The sequence below is a fragment of the Aquila chrysaetos genome, chromosome 17, assembly GCF_900496995.4.
Source record: "Aquila chrysaetos chrysaetos chromosome 17, bAquChr1.4, whole genome shotgun sequence".
NCBI lineage: Eukaryota > Metazoa > Chordata > Aves > Accipitriformes > Accipitridae > Aquila > Aquila chrysaetos.
Window position 1 is genome coordinate 1230416 of NC_044020.1, and position 21248 is coordinate 1251663.

The 21248-nt window shown below is 37.2% G+C and overlaps 1 protein-coding gene and 1 long non-coding RNA gene across 12 annotated transcripts in view; one reads left to right on the forward strand and one right to left on the reverse strand.

Moving 5' to 3' along the window:
* TNRC6B (trinucleotide repeat containing adaptor 6B) overlaps positions 1 to 21248 on the reverse strand; it is a 90487-nt gene that overhangs the window by 59361 nt on the left and 9878 nt on the right. For all 11 annotated transcript variants that reach the window (XM_030040760.2, XM_030040756.2, XM_030040755.2 and 8 more), the window contains exon 2: positions 55 to 142. In XM_030040760.2, the coding sequence (XP_029896620.1) occupies positions 55 to 142 (88 nt within the window). The remainder of the gene's footprint in view (positions 1 to 54; positions 143 to 21248) is intronic.
* Positions 11456 to 14392, forward strand: LOC115352492. The gene is made up of 2 exons (XR_003927172.2): positions 11456 to 11607; positions 14263 to 14392. It is a non-coding gene; the product is annotated as an uncharacterized LOC115352492 (long non-coding RNA).

Below are 21248 nucleotides of genomic sequence, written 5' to 3' on the forward strand. Positions count from 1 at the left end.
TCCAATACTATTTATGTTCCACCTGGATAAAAGAATTCAAATATCAAAACCTACCTTCTGAGCAGATTCCTTCTTTTTCTTATCCTCTTTCTTCCTTTTCTTGTCTTCCATTAACTGTTCTTCCCTTTCTTGCTCCTTCTCTCTGCCAAAACATGAAAAACAACGGTATGAGCACAATCAAGTTGTGTAAGAAGAGCCACACATACTATACCCCTTTCTCCCAAGAAAGGAAGTCAAGATACTAGATTCCTCTATATCATCATACTTCATTTGCATTTGAGGGTTTCAGTCTAACTGAGATATGAAAAGCACCTTCTAGCTCAGTGTGGCCACAATCATGCCACTTGCTGCATAAAGGAAAATTCCTTTATTCGGATCAGGCCTCTTATGGCAGTACCCTATATAAATTATCTACATGTCTGATACTAGAAAACATCTTCAAGACATTTTAGCCAAAGTACCCTTTTAATTGGGTTGTGCTATTATTTAATGAACAGTCTCATGAATCTTTTCATATGGTAAAAAAAGGGAAGCTGTAATTTAACATAAGATGGTTTGGTCTGATACGACATTTATCTTCACAAGGGGAAGAAATTATTCTACTGCCTGTAGCTATGTCACTTCTAAGAGACTAGAAGTGTCATATCAAATCAAAACCATAATTTATTATACAAATTACTAATTTAATTTCTAGCCTATTGTACCCACCCACAGAATTTTTGTGATGAAACTTGTAATATAAATTACTTTCCAGGGAATGTATTTTTTCCACAAGAACATTCTTTCAAAAAAGGAAGAAAAATATGTGCAGCTGCTATTGTTGTCAAGCTACCATCTTGTTGCTATGTTTCGTACCAAATATGAAAGTACCAGAAAATGGTTAATTTACTGCACATATGCTATTGGCTGAGCTGTTTCTATGGTGAATCACATTTTCGTTAACCAATTCTCCTCACCTCCTTAAAAGTAAATTTAAGATCATGTTTTCAGCTCACTTGGAGTAATTCTTTCTATAGAGAAAGATTAAGACAAAGACAATTAATGTAAAAAGATGATCTGACAGATGAGGGGTAGGATCAGAGACCAGAGTTGTATACTTTACAAATGGGAAACAACTAACAAGTATAACCCATGATCTTTCAGAACAAGATTTTATAAAAACCAGAATAGCTTTATAAACAAAACTGGAGTTTATAATTGTACTGAACTCTTTCTTGTATTTATGAACAAATCAAAGCTCTTTTTTGACCACAGTTTAAAAAGCTTAGAGTTGTGTTGGCTTTGCTGTCACATCACTCAGTCTTTTTCTTCCATTGCATCTATATGGTATAGGTAATATTTTTGTTTGCATTTTCACTGGATAGTGCCAAGCCAGCGTACAGAGACATTTACATAACTAATCAATTCCTACAAAAATATTTTGAGAAGTTATGTGTTAAGAACTTCCTGACTGAGGACTTCAAAGAACTCTCTTAAAGAGAAAAGATTCTATGCACACTAATAAAATGTCTTCCTGATTTCCTAAAGTTCGGCTCTCCTTCATGGACAGAGAAAATGGATAAGGGCAAGATGAGTCCTTAGCAGCAACATCCTGAGGTTATTACCAAATGCAATTCACATGTAATGGCAAGTTCAGTCTGCATTTAACAAAGTTTGAAGCAAGCATTCCACATCATACAGAACAGAGTTTTATGCACTCTGGTATTGCTTGAGCCAGTTCGTGCTCTTTTCTGTACAGCATACTTCCCAGTCCTAAACTCTGGCAAGCAAAAGCCCTGCAGGTTTTTCAGTTTTACTAACAGCACACAACATGAAGCACAGGGGAGGTTAGTATACTTCGCATTGTCTGTCATGGCATTGAGACAAAGTTTTCCTTTTTCTTTGAGCCACAGATTGTAAGCAATATGAAAACGCTCTCCAGTGACACCCTCATCTTTCAGAGTTACTATAACGTCAATTTATGTTTGTACTACTTTTGTACTACCAAGCTACATGTGCCTTTTGGGCTGTAGTGCCAGCTGCAAGTATACTATTTCCAAAAAACATTCTTGCAGCAGGCAAAAGTTTAAGAACTGTCTTAAAAGAGCTGCTGAAAAAGGGTAGGATCAAAATACAAAATGACTTCCAGTAACTGCCTGGCACACAGACAGCCTTCTACTTAAAAGCACCTTCCTTAGTTTTGTGAACTGAAGAGCAGGGAATAGAAAAGAATGAGGAAAAGGTCATATTCACAATCAAAGCAGAAGCTATGGCTTATGACGACATGTAGCACTAATAGTAAAAGGAGCCAAGGATAGAAGATCTATAGCCTGAAAGTAGACACCTAGTTATGGTCATCTGTCTTTGTGATAAGTTCAGGACAGGGAGATTGCTACTGCTGCTGCCTTATTTTCAGACATACACAGACAAGTATCTATGGTACTAAGGCTGCAGAGAAGCCCTTTGTTTTGCATGGCGACCTCCCTTCTTCTGCTCTTTTAGTAGAGGTGTGCATTTAATACTCCACTGGCCATATCATCAACAACTACAATATAGCAATAATCAATACTTAGTAATTTAGGCTTGAATTCATATAAGCACGCACCTAAGTTGTACTGAGGTGGAAGGGATCTATTTGAACACTTGGGCTGCATCACACGTACAAGACCATAAAGTTCCTGGCAAAGCGTAACTGAAACCTCACAAACATGTAGGAAGTATGAAGTTGTACTCTACAAATGACAGAGCAAGAATTGATGCTATGGACACACTAACAATGTACCACTACGTTGAAACTTCACTGATTTGGGGGATGGTGGAGGGTGGAATAGCTTATTGCCATTTTGGGTATCACATTTGCCATCTTCCCACTTTCACTCTGATGCATTTCACTAATATTTGAAGTTTTGTAATCAATGGTTTCCCTTTTCAGTCATACACAAGATGCTTGTTAAACACAAACTTAACTTGCAGTGTTAAGTGTTCTGATAAACTTAACACAAACAGAGTTTTCAAGCACCTCACTGATTCATTCAGAAGCCAACACTGCCTATTAACCTTCTCTCCTTAGCTAAAAGATAATTCTTCCTGGTCTGGTCAAGGGAACTGGGAGGTCCACCACGTACATTCCAGCAACCAGCTGCTTAAATTGACAAGATCAACATGGGGAGAAAATCCATCAACTCCAAAGGAGTGATTTTAGAGTCATACAATGGGGTGTGGTTCCGTTTTTTGTTACAAGCACATAGTAAAGGGTACACGGACACACCACAACCCTGAAGAGGAAGTTTGCTAAATAGCAAACAGCAGCCAGCTTTTTACTCTATCTAGCTTTCTTCAAGAAAGCGTATGTCCATCTTAAAAATATGACCTAACTGCACTTTAATATTTCCCACAAATCTTAGAATCAACATTACTGAAAAGTATTTTAAAAGCGTCTTTAATTCTGAGTATTTAAAGGCATATTAACAGCTTACAAATGAAGAGAAACTATAAGCTGTAATCCAAAATTTTATTTTATTTATAAAAAACCAAAACTAAACCAAACCAACCCAGTAGCTATGATGCAGTATACTCAATAACTTACCTAAGTTCTTATAACAACCTCTTCTGGCTAAGACAAAAGCAGTCATTTCAAGACCAAAAAAAATGTTTTTCAGCTAGTTAACTAGAGAAGTAATAGAAAATACTTGTTAAGTCCAAGTTATTAAAACAGATAGCCATTTCAGGAAAACAAGAAAAAAAAAAAAGGTATTCAAGAAGTGTGCCCTCCTCCAAAACAATTAAAAATGTTCATTTCCTGCAAAATCCCAATATTCATTTTTCCAGAAAGTTATTTTAAAAAGACTTATTCTCACAACAGATAGGCTTGAGGCACGGGTAGAGGACAGAAATTGTCTTCAAAGTTCTTGCTATCACAAACTTAACTGTGAGACAAGATGACGTACTAGGTATTACACACTATCTGCTGTCAACATGCTTTGATAGGTAGAGATAAAGCACCACACAGAGTATTAGTCTACACAAAAACCCCACAACCCTATAAACTCACCCTCAAACTAAAATGGCACAAAAATTATAAGTAAAATGTAAGAAATTAAAATTCCTAGAAACTCAGGAGTGGCACTTCAGTGTATGCAACTCCCAGTTCCTTCCATAGGGCTACAGGACAACAGTGTAACAGTGTTTGGAAGTTCCTCATATGTAAAGATGTGGACTAGATGCCATTACTGTGTCATCGTCCCTCCTCTTGACCCCATGCTTTACTTTCTTTCAGTACAGTTAACTTGGTTTAGCTATACTATAACACAACACAGGAGTGACAGTAAACTTCTACAGGTGCATCCTGTTCTCTGCATTGTAATAAGCATAGGATGAATTACAAATCTGCTTTCAAATTGTGAGCCAACTTCTGTACCTTCTTCCAGAATACAGGGGATTCCGAAACTACACTTGTAGGATCAGCAGCACTTTAACGGAACAAGCTTTTATCTATGCAGCTACAAGATCACATTAACAACCCTTAAATTTTCCCTAAAGGCTTTAGCCTTAACTAGCCAGAGCTAAAGGCCATTGCCTTACCTGAGATAATGATTTGCATGCATAGACCAGTCTCACTTACAAGGCAGCACTTGAGCTATTAACTAACTCTTTCTTAGACAGGCCTCTAGTGATCCAAAAATATCAGACCACAAATATGTTTCTAATCGTTTAGAAATAGGCGAAAAGACTCAAAGCTTGAGGGACTAAACCAGAAATTTAATCTACAGCAAGGTATCCAACTTCAATCAAGATTTGAAGCAAGAAGAATTTCCAGTGAACTCTAACTACAAGCATCTAGCTTCTCAGCATTTCTGTAAGTTTCCTCGTATTTTGATAAATTATACAGCCTGGATACCAGCAGAATTAGGCATCACACACTGGTGTCTCAGATGTGTTAAAAACCAGCTTTCTAACAAGCTCAAGGCCAGGTATGCTTCCAAGGCAAAAGCTCCTCTCAATCTAAACAGGGACAAAATCTCTTAGAGAAAAGTAAGCTGTCTTCAACACTGCTATTTCATGAACAGCTTGCTGCTGCCACTGGAGAAGGAGGTTTCATATCCTTCCACTTTATTTCTCTTCATCAAGCTCTGTCCCTGCCCTTCCTTCCCTTGCTTGAGCCTTCTCCGGAACACAGCTGACTGTAGGGCAAGAAAATTCAAGTAAAAAACTCACCTGGACCATTCCCCCCATTTTGTAAATGGAATTAGCTTAGAGTATTATCAGACAAACACCAGAAGTTGTGTGCATAAGCAGCAAGGAATCTTCTCCTTTCAAAGGAGCACATTAAATTGGTTGCAATTGAATGAAACTGCACCTTATTTTATCGCAACATCTCTCCACACAGCACCCAGTTAAAACTCTATAAATTGTATCACAGAAAGATCTACCAGTAAAAGGAGCGTATTTCCTTTTGAAACAGACTCCTACATTGTTCTAATATATTAAGGAGAACGTTTCCTCTGGACTGTATTTAGTCCTTTATCCCATACTCTGCACTTATGACCTGAGCATTGTCACCTGCATCTGTGCAATTCTCCTAACTGTAACAGGGGCTTTATTGGTACAATCCTCTAGTGTAAGCGTACTTATATATAAATACACTAAAAAGCATAAGCTGATGAGCAATGAAGAAAAAGCATACTACAAACTCCCAAATGAGTTGTTGCACCTTGAGGTGCAAGCCCTTCTTGCTGCAGCAAAGAATACTGGCAGCCTACTGCCTCAAATGCTTAAGGTGGATGAAAGCTTTTAAATCATATCAGGAAGCTGGATGTCAGAGACTAAAAATGAAGCAAAATTAAATGCACTGCTACTGGAGTATAGAAATCTTTAGCTTTACTTCTACTTCCATTCAACATATCCCACTTAATAGACACGCTCCATTATTCCAACAGCATGAGAAGAGTATGGTGTGTCCGAACACGCAAGTGTGCTCCAGCACATTTAAACAGAACATCAAACAGAAGCAAGACGTAACACAGCATGGGATAAATCCCAGGGTTGACAGACCCTAAATTTCTAAAGGTAAAATTACTTCCAAAAGACTAAGCTGTGTAAAGAGTTATGATCTTGCTGATCAAAAGATTCAAAATGGGATTAATTCATTTTATAAAAAAATGTTAAAATGCAGAACATCACAGCTACCTTTCTTGTTAAGCAATGCTTGCATGCATAAACTAGACAGATGTAAGCCATACAAAAGCTGGTTAAATAAGAGATAGCCATTTAGAAAGTCAGTCTTTAGGCTGAACTGACAAAAATGGAGTATGAAATTATTTTAGGCCAAATGACTTCTGATGTTTATAAGGAAAAAAACCTGATCCTTTAGAATAGCACCCCTGAAGATCCAGAGTATAAAAATTTCAAGGAGAAAAAAAAAAGGAAATTACTTGTTTGCTTGAAATAAGACTTAAGCTTACAGCATCACTGAACAACTGCAACATTGAAGTAAGGGATAAACTATGCAGTTTAAAATCAACCAGTTAGTAAAAGGACGATTGTCCCACACTTTTTGAATGAAAGTGAAATCAAGACATCTGAACTCAGCTCTTCAGTGGAGTATGAAATTAAAACTTTTGTATTTGTAACATGTATGTTCATAGCATAACATGTGTAAGACAATAACAAAAGTGTGTCACCCCCTGCCCCTCCCCAGGGCAAGCTGTGGATTTTATACACAGACACTATACGCTTCGCCATGGATTAAATGAAAAGACTTTAGAAAGTGTGGTTTTAGAAGTGCTCTGTAAAGCAGTGTTTTCAAAAGGCAAAAGATTATTGCTCATCAAGGAGTTAGAGTAAGCTGCTTTTTTCTCCTCTTTGGCTGAAAACCAAAACAGCGTCACAGCAAGAAGTTTGCTTACTTTAAATAGCATATCTGGAACAACTGATATGCCTTTATCGCAGCAAAACATCAGTCATTTGAAGCTGCTGTAGAAAAAAACCCAACTTTAAAACATCGGCATACTGACTTCACTAAAAGCGTGCTTTTCTAAAGAAAGACTCCTTATAGACTTAGACTTGCGAATAGGGTAAGGTTAATTCTTTGTGGAGTATTCTCTCTCTATATGCACAATGATTTACATACTAGAATGAAAACAGCTCTGACCATAAAGGGCTGTTTACTTTAAAGAACTGGACAGTATAAGCCCTGCAATACAACAACAAACACTCATAAATATGGAGGTTTGTTCTCAACACTTCAGCAACTGCTTTGGAGGGGAGGGGGTCAATTTCAGTTTTAAGAGTCTCCTGTTAATAAGAAAACCTTGGATTGTGTAAAAAAAACCAAAAAAACCCAAACAAATGAACCGAAATGTTCTTAATATTCCATATTTCTTGCTTGCACTCCTTTTATAGAATTACTCTTTCCAGCTATATCACTTACATACATTAAAAGAATGACTTCCAGGTATGATCTAAAGTTTCCAGATGTTAGCCACAGTTGATAAAAAGGGAAGTTTTATGGAAATGGAGAGCTATAGCCAAAGTTCCAGAATGTAAGAACTGAGTGAGTTTTCTCCCCTACTTCAGTCTTCAAATGCTTCAGAGTTCTTACAGATCAGTAATTATTATTTCATAGCATGAGCACTCACGCATACCAGACACAGATAAAGTGTGTTTAGAGAATTGTGAAATGTGGTAAAAATAGCCCAAGAACGGCAAAACATTCAGTTAGAAATCTGCTTGTAATTAGGATGTCCAGTAATTTATCTATCTTATCAGAACATTCATTCAGCAAGACACAGCTCTATTCAGGACTTCCAAGGTTTTACTGATTATCAAATAACCTTATTTTCCTCTCAAAACTATTCACACATGTAAAAAGGTCTATTATCTACAACTGTTTACTAAGAAAAATATTTCTGTGGTTCTGAAAGCCACAAAAAACACATAGATAAATGAATGCATAACAAATGAATACGCAACAGTAAATGGATAACAGCTACCACAATAAAATCTCAATGAAGAACCTGTCTCTGCTACAGGCTGAGAGAGAAAGAAGTTTTTTTGACAAGGGAGGAGCTTGCAATCCTCCAGAAGTACAGTTGAGATCTCTGTTCCACTACAAATGATCTATCCTGGTAATATGTACTCTTTCAAACCCTAATTCTTGCTAAGCCATACTTTCAGCAGATAAGACGACAGACTACCTGGCAAAATATTTCTCTGTACCTTCCAGTAAGTGAAGTCCTTTCATTTCTGCAATTATGGGTGGGGGGGGGGGGGGGGCTATCAAAGCTCTGGACAGATGACCACACTGAGGGAGCTGCTGCTGAACTTTCCTTTGCATGCGAAAGACTTCTTTTCGCTACACCATCCAAAAAGAACACTTTACCTACCTCACTGTGAATATAGAAATACTTCAAGAGTCCTACTTCGTCATACAACACGGGGTTTGAAATAAACACAGGCTATCTGGGAAAAGTGCCAGATGTCAGTTAAAGAATTGCTTATTAGTCTGCAAGCGCAGTATACACAAGTATTTGCCAGTACTGCTTTGTATTAAAAGTTTAAGAGATGTAAACTCTACCAGTTCTATAATCTCAAATGGTTTGCACATCAGGAGAAAAAAATTCTTTCATTTGAAAACTAACAGAAGAGTTACACAGACAGTTTTCCTTAAACAGTCCTTTCCAGGTTTTTTTTTTTAATTTTTTTTTTGTAATTTTTTAAACCAATTCATCTTTTGGAACTAAGTGACACTTTCTGTGCTAGATACATGATACTCTTACTGGTCTCACCATCAGAATCACAAATTCTGACTGAAGGGACCTCTGGAAGTCACCTGCAGTCTGGTCTAACCCCACACTCAAAGCAGAGCCATCATCAAGCAGGTTGCTCAGGACCTAGTCACGTTCAGAGTATCCCCAAGGACAGAGACACTATTACCACTGTGGAGAGCGTATTCCTTTTTTTTTTTTTTTTTTTTTTTTACTATACCCATTGCATTTGCCTCTCCCCAACATCTACTCAGAGTTTCTTTTCGGCAGTTTGTGTTTGCTGTCTCCTGTTTCATCACTGCGCACCACCTCCAGGAAGAGTCCGGCTCTATACCCTCCCATTAGACAACTGAAGACAGCAGTAACATTACCCCCTTAGCCTTCTAAGGCTGAATAAATCCAGTTCTTTCAGCCTCTCCTTGTGCAAGATGTGCTCTAGAACACTAATCATCTTAGTGGCTATTTAATGTCAGCCTCTTTCCTGTATGAGAGCCCAAACTGGACACAGTATGTCAAGGGTGGACTTTTAAGTGTTGAATAGAGAAGAATCACTTCTCTTAACCCACTGGCTATAGCCTTGCTAATACAGCCCAGCACGTAGCTGGTTTCTTAACAGCAAAGACACCCTGCTGATTCACATTCCACCTTTTCTTTGTCAGGACCTTTGGGTGTTTTTTCTGCAGAGCTACCTTCTCTTCTCATCAGTGGATGCCTAACCTATGCTATAGCACAGGGTTATTTTGCCCCAGGTGTAGTATTTTCCATTTACATTTGTTGAATTTCAAGAGGTTTCTGTCAGACCATTTTCTCCAGCCTACTGAGCTCCCCCTGAACAGCAGTCTTGCCCTCCAGAGGTGTCAACCACTCAGCCCAGTTTACGACCACCTACGAACGTGCTGAGGGTACGTTCCATCCCACTGACCAGGTCATTAATACAGACGTTGAACATTATTAGCCCTAGCGTTGACTCCGACTGGGTACCATACCGTCCAGCTGCCAGTGGACTTTGTATCGCTGACCATAATCAACTTGGTATCACTGACTCTGGCAATCCAGCTCTGGAATCATTTTTCAAAAAGAAGTATTACCTTAGAGTAGAATGAACAAGTATTTCTGTACTGAGTGGTCCAGTGAACAGGGAAATAATTACAGATATGTCTTCTGCAGAAGAACTGCCACAGAAACCCCTAAATGAGCTACCCTCCACTTCAGGGGTCTGTATCAGTACACCACTGCATGGTGCAGCCCAGATCGACTCCACAAGTCAAGCTCAAAGCTCTACTGGCAGCTTTACCAACGCCTCGCTGGGGCTTTGAACTGGTTACAAATTGTGACGCAAGTGAAGTTGACAAGCATTACTGCCACCTTAATAACACATTCTTGTAGGAATATATGAGAAGTGCTATAAAAAAAACCCTGCTTACTGTTAATCATTTTTCACTTCTGACTGCAGTGAAAAGCAAATGCTAGCTCCTGACTATGGTGTAAACTTAATTTTAACAAAAGCAGCTCTGTAGCTTCTTAAGATTACAAACTTCTGTCTTAAATGCCAAGAATAGAATTATTTTTTAACACAAAAAAAAGTCCCAAGAAACTAATCTATTTGCTATGGTAACTATGCTACAGTATGCACAACAATTATGACATTTGTTTTAATGTCAGAATGTGACATTTCAGAAAGAATTCTGAAAAAGTATAACATAGTTTAATTAAACGAAACATTTTCTGCCAGAGCATCATTTGTGGCACCAGCACAGGCCTTGTAGACAGTAAGAAACTGGATCATACAGAATCTTTGACAACAGGAGTTGTTACATTTAAAACACACTTTAACATTTCTTGGACTATGACTGATATTTTAATATTTGTGTTTATCAGCCATAAAAAAAAGAGACCTAAAACCCAGCCTGGTAAAGATCCAAACTATCTGGAGATACAAGACAATTTTAGGGGAAGGTGGAAGTAAAGAAAACATTAGATAATACCACATTACACAGTTATTGCTGTAGTTTAACACACTTTAAAATATTGGAGGTCTTCTTAACTTCTGTGGTATGGCAATTCAGGAGGGATCAAGAAAAAAATTGAAATATATGTACAAGTGAAGCACTTTCTATTTAGTGACAGTTAAATTACTGAAACACCTCCCCACGCCCCCCAGACAGAAGCATGCTGCTTAAAAGCAGCTTCTACTGAATGATAGGGTGCTTGGAATTCTACCTGCCTGGGAATATTATAAGGATACCCTCACAGCATCAGAATGGTATAATTTATACTTCATTTTATAAGTGATCTGATTGTTTACTTTTATTCATTTTCCAAAGAAACACTCTAAATTCACTTGCTATAAAAACCAAAACACTTTATGCATGTTAATTAATAGCCTGACAAGCACATTACATACCTCCAGATCTGTATAATATCGTAAAATTTTCCATATACAGTGCTTCAGGGCACTGTAGTAATGAAAATAACATTTATCAAACTGTAAGTCATTATTTTAATTATACTAAATCAAAATACTAAAGCAAGAATGTATTTAATTTTATCAGTGGGAAGTTAAGAACAAGGTTTTCCACACAAAGTTATTATTCATCTGTTGTAGGCCAAGCTGGAAGAACCAGCAAGTTAAGGCTGCTTGAACTTCTAATACGTTAAAAAAAACAACTCTTAGAGCTTGCTCAGATTTTCTTGGCAAAGGTATATAAGGTTTGTATTTTCTACTCCAGTTATTGCCTGCAGCAATATTTATTTTTAACAGGTAAGAAAATTCATTCAGCTACTTCCTGCAAATATTCAGTTACAAAGTTTCAGGACCGTCATGATCCTTATCAGGAAACCTAAATTAAAGGCAGAAGGAAAAGTAAGTAACATATTTTGCAGGTCTGGGAAACGCTATGTAAATATTGCCAAATTACTGTCTCTTCAAACAAATTTATCTGCGTACGTTCAGTATATTCAGCTGGAGCTGGGCAGGTAAATTCTTGATATTCCATTATTACTAAGCATGCTCCATAAATTAAGGCTTATAACTAGGGTTATATGAAGAATTCTCCCCCCCTCCCCCAACTGCTGTTCTTGAAGACTACAAACTATGGTTTATCCTCAGTAGAGGCAAAACTATTCCTCTTCATCCTTATGCCAGCTGAGCTGAGAGCTGAAGCAGGACTAAAGGCAAGTAAAAAAAACCCGGGAACAAGCTGTACAAGCAGACTGCAATAAAGCACGACAAAGATCCAGGTGCTTTCAATTTGAATCCACCATAATGCACATGCACAAACCAGCACTTGCATTCAGCTATGCCTCACACTTCACTGGGCCAGTTGGTTCCTTCCTAAAGCACTTTAAGTTTTGAAGCTACTTACTTGTTTTAAACATATTTATGTGTTTTGTGCAATGAGTACAATGCAAATGTAGCATCTTGTATGAAACAAAAAACTGAAACCGTGTATTTGCATGCATGAAGCATGGCAAATAACTTCATTTAATGCTATTGCACCTTATATAATTAGACAAATGGTTAGCTGGCTAAGTCTTAAACAGATGTATACTTTTCAAAAGTTCATCAGTATCTTATAATTTTAATGACAGTGTATAATCATAACCCTCCTCCGTCAGATGAGGGAAAAACCACACAAGAGATTGCTATGTATATTGTTATGTAATAGCCAAATACTAGATGCTATAAGAGCTGATTATCAATCTTGGCAATCACGAAGCTCAAATACAGACAGTACTCAGTCTGAAGTAAGAACTTGTTTACCAGCTAAATACCATGGATTAGTAAGCAAGTTCTTAGAATGCAATAAGGATTATATACACTCACTTCACAGTGAAGTTGCAGTTAAGCACAGTGTATAATGAACTTGAATGAGAAAGAGATCTGCAACCAGCAAAATTCAGTCTGGTGTATGACTAGATAACACATGTTCAAGTTCTCATACTGACTCTAAAATGCAACTGGTACATCCACTACCCTCTCACCCTCTGCTACTTTTAATGATATATTTCCTTGAGAAATACCAGCTATGTTTAGCAGCTCAGTGGAGTTGTATACTTTTTTTTTTTTTTATTTCAAATTGACTTGGGGGAGGGAAGGATGACATATAGTAACACACACCCCACAACACAGCACTTTCCCAGGGTATGTTACAAAACAAGCGACTGCATGACCTGCTCAAGGTTACAGAGTGACTCCATTGCTCACTCTGAATTAAAAACTGGTATCCTCCTGACTCCTCCTGTATTTTCACTAATAAAATAATACCACTACTGAACACTTGCACAGCTCCTTTCATCACAGGATGTCAAAGGTCTTTATAAATATTAATTAAGCATTGCAACAACACTAAGAAGTATGTAAAACTTAATTCTGCACATGAGTAAACCCAAGCAAAGAACAAATAACCTATGTTCAAAGTCATAGGACAAGTCAGCAGTATGGAGAATAAATGGCTCTTGCCATTAAGGAGCACTCCATTAGAAACAAGGACATAATTAACACTCCAAATGTGATGTGAACAGTGAATACATTACTATAAAAGCCTTGGTCATGCTCAGTCCTGCAAAGACAACACTAAATTTCAGGCAGCATTCTCATGGAGATACTAAGTTTGGTTTCCTCCAAACACAGAAAACAGTTCTCATGAAATTTTTAGTAAAATTCTGTTTTTCCTGACTGGTAACTTTCCTTAGAGGAGTCAGGTATGAGTGTGATAGTCTTTGGCACTTTTACAAAATTAACAAGTAATATCAAGCTGAGACACAATTCAAATATGAATTCTGACCCCACAAATGAAAGTAAGCTACTTCTTAATATTCAATCATGTACCTCAGTAATTAAGGAAACAAAATACCTATTTAAGAACTCAATATCCACTCTCAAAAGAAATAACCTTTATATATGTTTTCAGCAAACTATACTGTAGTCATCACTTCATCAAGTACTTCAGTGATCTTACAATTTAACATGTCCATGCTTTACCCACTACAAACACTACTACTTTACAATTATATACTCTTTCCAATGATCATAACTATCATGAGACACTGATCTGTAACACTCAGTTCTAGTGTGAAAGCCAACCATGCTAAAACATACTGAAGTCAATTTGCTTATATGTGCTGACACATTTGCTGACTTTAATGACAGGAGTGAGATTAATTTTTCCATTTTTTTAAAACTCCCGTTAGCTTACCAAAAAGACCCCAAAAGGTGACAAAGCTCTGAACTCCTACAAAAATTCCTTTTTAAACCATTTGAGAATCTGACATTAATATGACTGCAAAAAATACTTTTGCTTTGGAGAAAGACTACTCTTTTCTACATAAGACAAAACAAATCAAGTTGCACTAAAAACACTTGCAAATTAACTTCACAGTGAACCCTGTGTTAGAAAAGGGAACTTTGTTGTTACAATGTCCATAAAGAAATTAAATGAAAAATTGTGTAATTCATATTTCAGCCCAGCAACTTTTTGGGGTTTTGTTAGTTGTTTTTTTTTTTTTTTTTAAACAGCTCAAGCACAAGTTTTACTTCCCACCAAAATAACAAGATTCAGTGAAGACTGACAAAGAGTTGGCCAAATGAAAAACAGGTTTTTTGTTTTGTGTTTTAAATTACAAAGTGTGTTTTTCTTCTGACTACAGAATGAATGTCTGGGTCTAGTGGTTTTGTTGGGTTTTTTTGGTTTGTTTTTGTTTGGTTTTTTTTTTTTTTTTTTTTACCCTTTCAAAAGGACATAATCTGGCAGTAGAAACTTACTCTCTGGGCAATGAAGGTGTGTGTATCTATTATAATTTTATCTCAAGTTCTCTTACAGCACAAAACCAGAGAACAATTCAGCATTGTATTTGATACACAGCTTTCATCGCATGAAGCAATTTTTCTTCCCTCTTACATGGGATAACAGCTAGTTAACATAGTTTATATTATCATTGAAGCATTATGCCTTCAACAGAGGACTGATGAGATTTAACAGCTAGGCTTCAATAAATGGTGTTCCACCTCCCACCCCCAGTAATTCTTTGGAAATCAACAGCCCAAAAGTTGCTGAGTTTTCCTGTGTGAAACTAGTCATCCAACCTTCAGCAAAAAGGTCTTGAAGATCCTCATCAACTCATTACCACTTAGAAGTATGACCAAGTTCAAGATCAAATACTGCTCAGATGTGTCCAAATGTGCTTGGAAACAAAGAGAGAGCAGCCTTGTAGTCTGCAGCCACAGAAGCTTTACGTCAACAGTGGTAGTAGCATACACTCTCCAGACAAACAGATCTACTACAGACATAACTATTAGGCAAGTAATTTTCCAAGTCTGGAAAAGCACAGGTATGTGATCCTTTTGTTACAATACAGTATTTTCAAGTTCATGCTTTGGTTCTAATGATTAGTCAAAACCATTTTTCAGTGCACTTAGTTCTCAATAGAGTTTTACTATATACACAAAGCTGATGATCCCTAGCTTTTATCTCGTATTATGTATAATGGATATCCCATGCAAAACATCTAATTGTGTTGCAGTGTATTCCCACACTTTTAAGACATACTCCTTAAGTCTCGGAGGATCATATCTATACAAAGGAATCAGAACTGTACTGTTACAGATCATGGTTGTACTTAAGGTCATCAAGATTCCACTGTAGATGACAATAAAGTCAGGACTTGCCATGCCAGTACTACAGAGATGCTGTAAATACTGTATCACTAAAACACCCTATTTTATAAGGCTACTATTCAGTATTTGTTGCCCATAGGGTAATTACAGATGATGAAAAACTAAAATCCGGTGAAACAGCAGTGCTAAATTAAGCCAGGTGTTTCACAGCAAAAAAAGCTTAAATACATTTACCACTTCAAGTGTAGAATTAAAACAGACTGTCCTGTCACACATCGACTTTGGCATGCATTTTAAGATACACTCTTTACAATATACAAACTAACATAAACTTCTTCCCTCCCTACTTTTATATGAGGATTTAAACACTGATAAAAGTTACCTTGATAAATTCAATCAAATCAGCTGTCTCCTTTAGATGGCTTTTACAATCAGATGCACACCACCATTCATACGACGAGTGGTATTTGTAAGATGTATACATGACAATGAAGTGAGCAATTTTGTTAACACACCATGCCCTCTTGTTCTGTGGCTTGCATCTGCTGTTAAGGCAGAGATCAGGTCTCATTAAAGCCTCAATGAGGATGAGAGACTGCAGACCCTGCTCAGGAAACTAGATAAATCACAAGTGCATTAAGTCCTCTCCTTGCTGCATGGCTACAGGCACCCCAAAGGCCAAAACATGAGACTTACAGTCATAAAATATAAGTGAATAAGTGAAAGGTGTGGGTTTTACTATGGAATTTGAGCTGCTCTCAATCAATAAAGAAAACCGAACTCTATGTGAGTGCAGTTTGCTCAAAATAAACAGATATGCTAGACTAGGCATCTATTTTTAAAGCAGCACGACCTCAGGGGCACTGAAAAATGACTGCGTTTGACTCTTAGGGAACCTTCAAATGTGTTAAGCACACAGATTCTTTGCAGAGCCTGGTACGGAAGTGTTTGTTTGCCAGATGCGTGCTTCTCACCCTTCTTACTGCAACCAGCTGGCCATCCTTTTCATTAGCCATTTTCCATTCAAAAGTGAGATCAATAAATTATTATTCAAAACATCACAACTCAATACTTTATGTCATGACTCATGACTAATTAAGATGTAAGCTGAAATTATTGACTGGCACACAGAATGAAAACTAGAGAATTGTAAAGAAACTGTGTGTAGGAAACAGGAAAAACGAAAACAACAACCCAGTACAAGTGCAAGACATGACTTGTTTTAAACTAAAAGAACTTATAATCCTTCCTCATGAAGTTACTTAAGCAGCCAAAAAATTCAAAGCCTCTCCAAACTTGTGTCCTCATATTATCACTTGAGTTTTGAGGACATAAGGAATATGTGATCATTTGGATCTGGCATTGCAAGAAAATGATCACCTAGGATCTCAAAATGGCAGAAAGAACCAATACCCTCACCAAGGCATGCAGCATCTACAAACACCACTCCCATTCTTCATCATCTAGAACATTTTTTTTGCCTATATGCAACTGTGAATTCTTCATTCATATGGAACACTGATCACTGTCCTGAATTGACAGTATCCTATCAACGTTCTCTGGAAGCTAGTGGTTTGCTATTTGCCCAAGACACTGTCAAGAACAGTGGGGGGAAGACATGGACAACCAACATGTAATAGTAAGTAACAGTTGCATTGCTATATACTTACCTAAATTTCAAAGACTTAAACCTGCTGCTGTGTTTTTGAAGAACAATTAATTGCAGAATGCTTCATTTGACATTAGCTCTGCACCCTTCTTTCCTCACGAAGAACAAATTCTTAATAATTTTAACGGCCAAGATTAAATTTCTAAGCATATTATATCATAGGTCTGCGTTTTACGATATGACTGAATTATGTACCAAGGAAAATTCCTTCTGTTTTAGGAATCTCCCAGGAAAACACGTACAATATACTTCAGAAAGCTAATGAGAATCAGTTTCCACACCATAGCAAAGAAAAAACCTCACCCCCTTTTTTCATGTCTACAAGCACAATGTATTGGCACATAACACTTGTACAGACATGTATAAGTGCCTCACTGTTCAAAAGTTTGCAGCATCTCAAAGCCTTTGATTTCTAATTTCTCCTCGTGTTTTTAATTACTTTTGCTTCCATTAACTGATACGATAGAGAAAAACAATTTCTAAGTAAAACATCTCAATACTTCTTTTTGTTTGCAGGGTGGGGTTTTTTGGAGGTGGGGTGGTGCTGTTTGTTTTTTAGTATTTTTAACTTGGGTTTTGGCAAGCTATGTTTGGAATGATAGAGACAGCTGTCAGTTCTCCATAGGAAGCATTACCAAGAAGGATATTAGAAGTTCAGTCAAGAGCGTTGTAACGTCACAGAAAACTGCAACTGCCTAATGATAAACGCATTTTTAAAAAGAGACCACACCAAGGATAAATTAGGTTAACACCATGGTTAACACTAGAAATACTACTGTTTGTTCACATGTTTTTGCTAAAAGTAAGAACTAAAGCAGAAAGTTACTGGAATCCATGGAACAAAACCATCATAAGTAGCAGCCACTGCATTACAATGAAGTACTGTCACCCTAAACCGCACACCTTCCTGATTTAAATGGGAGAACCCAAGCCTTTGCTAACACAATAGTACATCTTAGCTTTAATCTGTGCAGATGACCAAAGACACCCATATAGTGGTAGCTTAGAAGAATGTAGAAATGTCTCTTCTTCATTCCAAAAGGAATGGAAAAGTGCAGAAAACAGCATTCTGCAGGCGGTACAATCACACCTGTTTAACAGCCTATTTAAAATTAACTAGCCACAATAGTTATGAGGTAGAAACAAAAGAAGGTCTAGGAAAAAGTCCATTAATAGGCAGAAATGATCGCCACCTCTCACATTCAATAGTCTGGTAAGCTATTTTTGATTCATCCATTTTTATAGTCCTGATACTGTGCGCCATTCCCTAGCTGCATTTTAAAAGTGAACTTCATTTCATGCCTTCTGGAAATAAAGCATAGATTAAACCACCTAGTCTAGACATGAAACTCTTACTAATTGCTAAGTAAACAATCATTTCCTTATTTCTTAAACTAAGACATTAGAAAGTTTAAGTGAAAAGTGTTCACTGTATCCTCAGGCATTTGTATAAACTAAGGATAGTCTCCCACCAGGGAAAGAATTTCTTTTAACTATGCTGTTATTTCTGTGGAATTACTGTCTGCCCAATCTCAGCAGTCGCTCATCTGAAAGCTCCTCCTATTTGTATTGAGTGCAGAAGACAAGAATTTTGAAATCTTGATTGAGGGTTATCATTCCTTGTCTCTTTCCAGGAATGATAATTTACAGCTTAAGTGATGAATTTTACTTGCTGCTTATGTCATTCACAGACACAGTACCAGATCCATTTCTAACTTCAATCCCATTTAAATACCTCCTGCTTTTTAATACAGTAGCTTAGAATAACTTAGAAATTTTAAAGAATAGTAAATAATCAGTCTGAGGACTGGATATATGTCTTGCTTGAAAAATCTAGTGTCCATTCATACTCAAGAAGGAAATATTTTTAAGTTAACTATGCATTACTATCAAAGAAAAAAGCTCTCAAACTAAGTCAGCCTTATAATATCTATATTCCAGAAAGCTTACATTCCTTCACAACATGAAAATTCACATCAGGAAGATGCTTCAACATATAAAAATTCTAAGATGACAAGAACTTGCAAACAATATACAACACGGCATGCACCACTCTTTCTGCTATGGAAGAGCGAAATGAATTGTAAAGCAAGAGGTAATCCACAAAAGAATCTAAAATGAGGAAACCACTGAACTGCCACCTAAGAGATTACAAAAGAGCACCACCACAATGGTACACAGAAAATAAAAAAGTCACAAGGGAAAAGCTGAGGTAGAAATTACAGTGATAAATGAAATTTACCATTTAACACGTTTCTGAAGTTCCAAGACTAAGCTGATTTGTCTTGTTAAATTCTCAACCCAAGTAGTGTTTGCTACTTTTAGGTAATTTTTGCCTTGTTGCATTATGTAAGATTAACAGCTTATTTTTAATGAAAACCATGCATTTCTCATGTTCAGCAATGATGTCATAAGACACAAAGAAATACGTAAAACTTAGAGACTAATTTTCAAAGAGTAACAGACATTTTTTACTTCTGAGTGGTTAAAAATACGCACTCTTTTTCAACATCAGTCCTAACAGAAAAATAGCTAAACCATTTAAAGCCTTCAGCATATAGACTCACATAAGTTCTGCATGTTTCCAGCAACAAAAATAATTTTTACCTCTGCTGACAGTAGATCTGAAGACTCCTCCTGTCTTTAATTAACAGCTACCTCTTCCTATCTACCACCGACGAATTTCGTAAAAGTGTGGAACAGAGCAGTTTCATTTTTAGACACTACGCAAAAACAATGTATGATATATGACAGGAATGCAAGATATTCACTTCCACAAAAAAACTGCACTTCTAATGTATTCAGTTAAACCTTCTCTCTATCCTCTTTAAGAAAGGTGGCTCTGCATAGAGACAGGTCAACCCTTTGCTGCTATATAAAGTTGAAGGTTAAAATGCGTAAGCTGATGTGGGAGACTATTTCCTGCTGAAAGAAAAGCCCTTTAAACACTAGAACCTCAAATCTAATTTGTCAGCTTATTCATGCTTCCATGCATACTGCCAGTGCAAAGCATCTTTCTATGAAGCCACTGTATTGGAAAAATGGTCAACGCTACCTAGCAAAAAGGTTATCATGACCTTAAAGTAAAAGTGATACAGAATTCAATCACTCACATAAGCATTTAAAATTCCAAATTTCAGGTGAAGGACCAGACCTTTACTTTAATCAAATCCATCTGCTATGCTTGAAGTGCCAGCTGGACTCATGGTAGTCACTAAGTATCATTTACATGTGGCTGACTTCAATGGGAAGTGTACCAAGTAAGTGTACCTAAGTCACCAACTTTTTTTTACACTCTTTCTACAGAGTATAAAACCCCCATACGTTGGGCACCACTGAAAACAACATCCTTAGTTAAACTGGCCTTTGATAAGCTTGCTCTTAACATGTTGTTTTAAAGAGACGAAGGAGAACTTTATTCTGCCACTGAAGCTATCTCTACCAACTTAAAATTAGGAGGCAACACAGCTCAGAATGGAACAAGCTCAGCTGGGTCTCCCACTCACCATCGCAAGAATCTAGTCAGTAACACTGTTTTGAGTGGCGACTGGGTAGCAACTCTACTCTAAACTCAGCCACTCATCACTATATGGTTACAGTATTTCTGGAAGACCTGCTGGGAAGAACTACAGTTTAATTACAGCGTATTACCAGCTGTAATAGGTGAATAAAGCAAGAACTGCCACAACAATGTCAATCTCTAACATAGCCCAGGCTTGTGCAATAAACCTGACAGACATCCAGTCAAAATGTCTTCTGAAGCCACAACCAAAGGGAATTGGGACTTGTAAACACTCAAACAGCTGAAACTGAAAGGGAAACTCAGCATTTTCCATCTGGCTCAGTTAGCAGGGTGCATAAAAAAGGACAGCGAGTAAAAAGAAAAAAAGGAGACCACTGTAATGCTCAAATGATTTATTCCTATTTTCATTAACTACCAATGAAATTTTTAGATGCAGCCTCAAAGCACACACCGCTCAGGAACAATTCTTTCCAAATAGTGACACACAGTCACGCTGCACACACCAGGAGACCCTGGGGCACTGTTACGGAGTGGGGGAGAAGAGGGAAAGGAGGGCTCAAGTGCTTCAGTCCCTCAGAAGTGAAACATTTTATTGTTAAGCTTTCAATACTTGGATTGCTTTTAGGAACTATTTAACTTCTTTGTTATTTTCAACAGACAAAATGAGAATTACTTCCTGGTAAAACATTGAGGTAT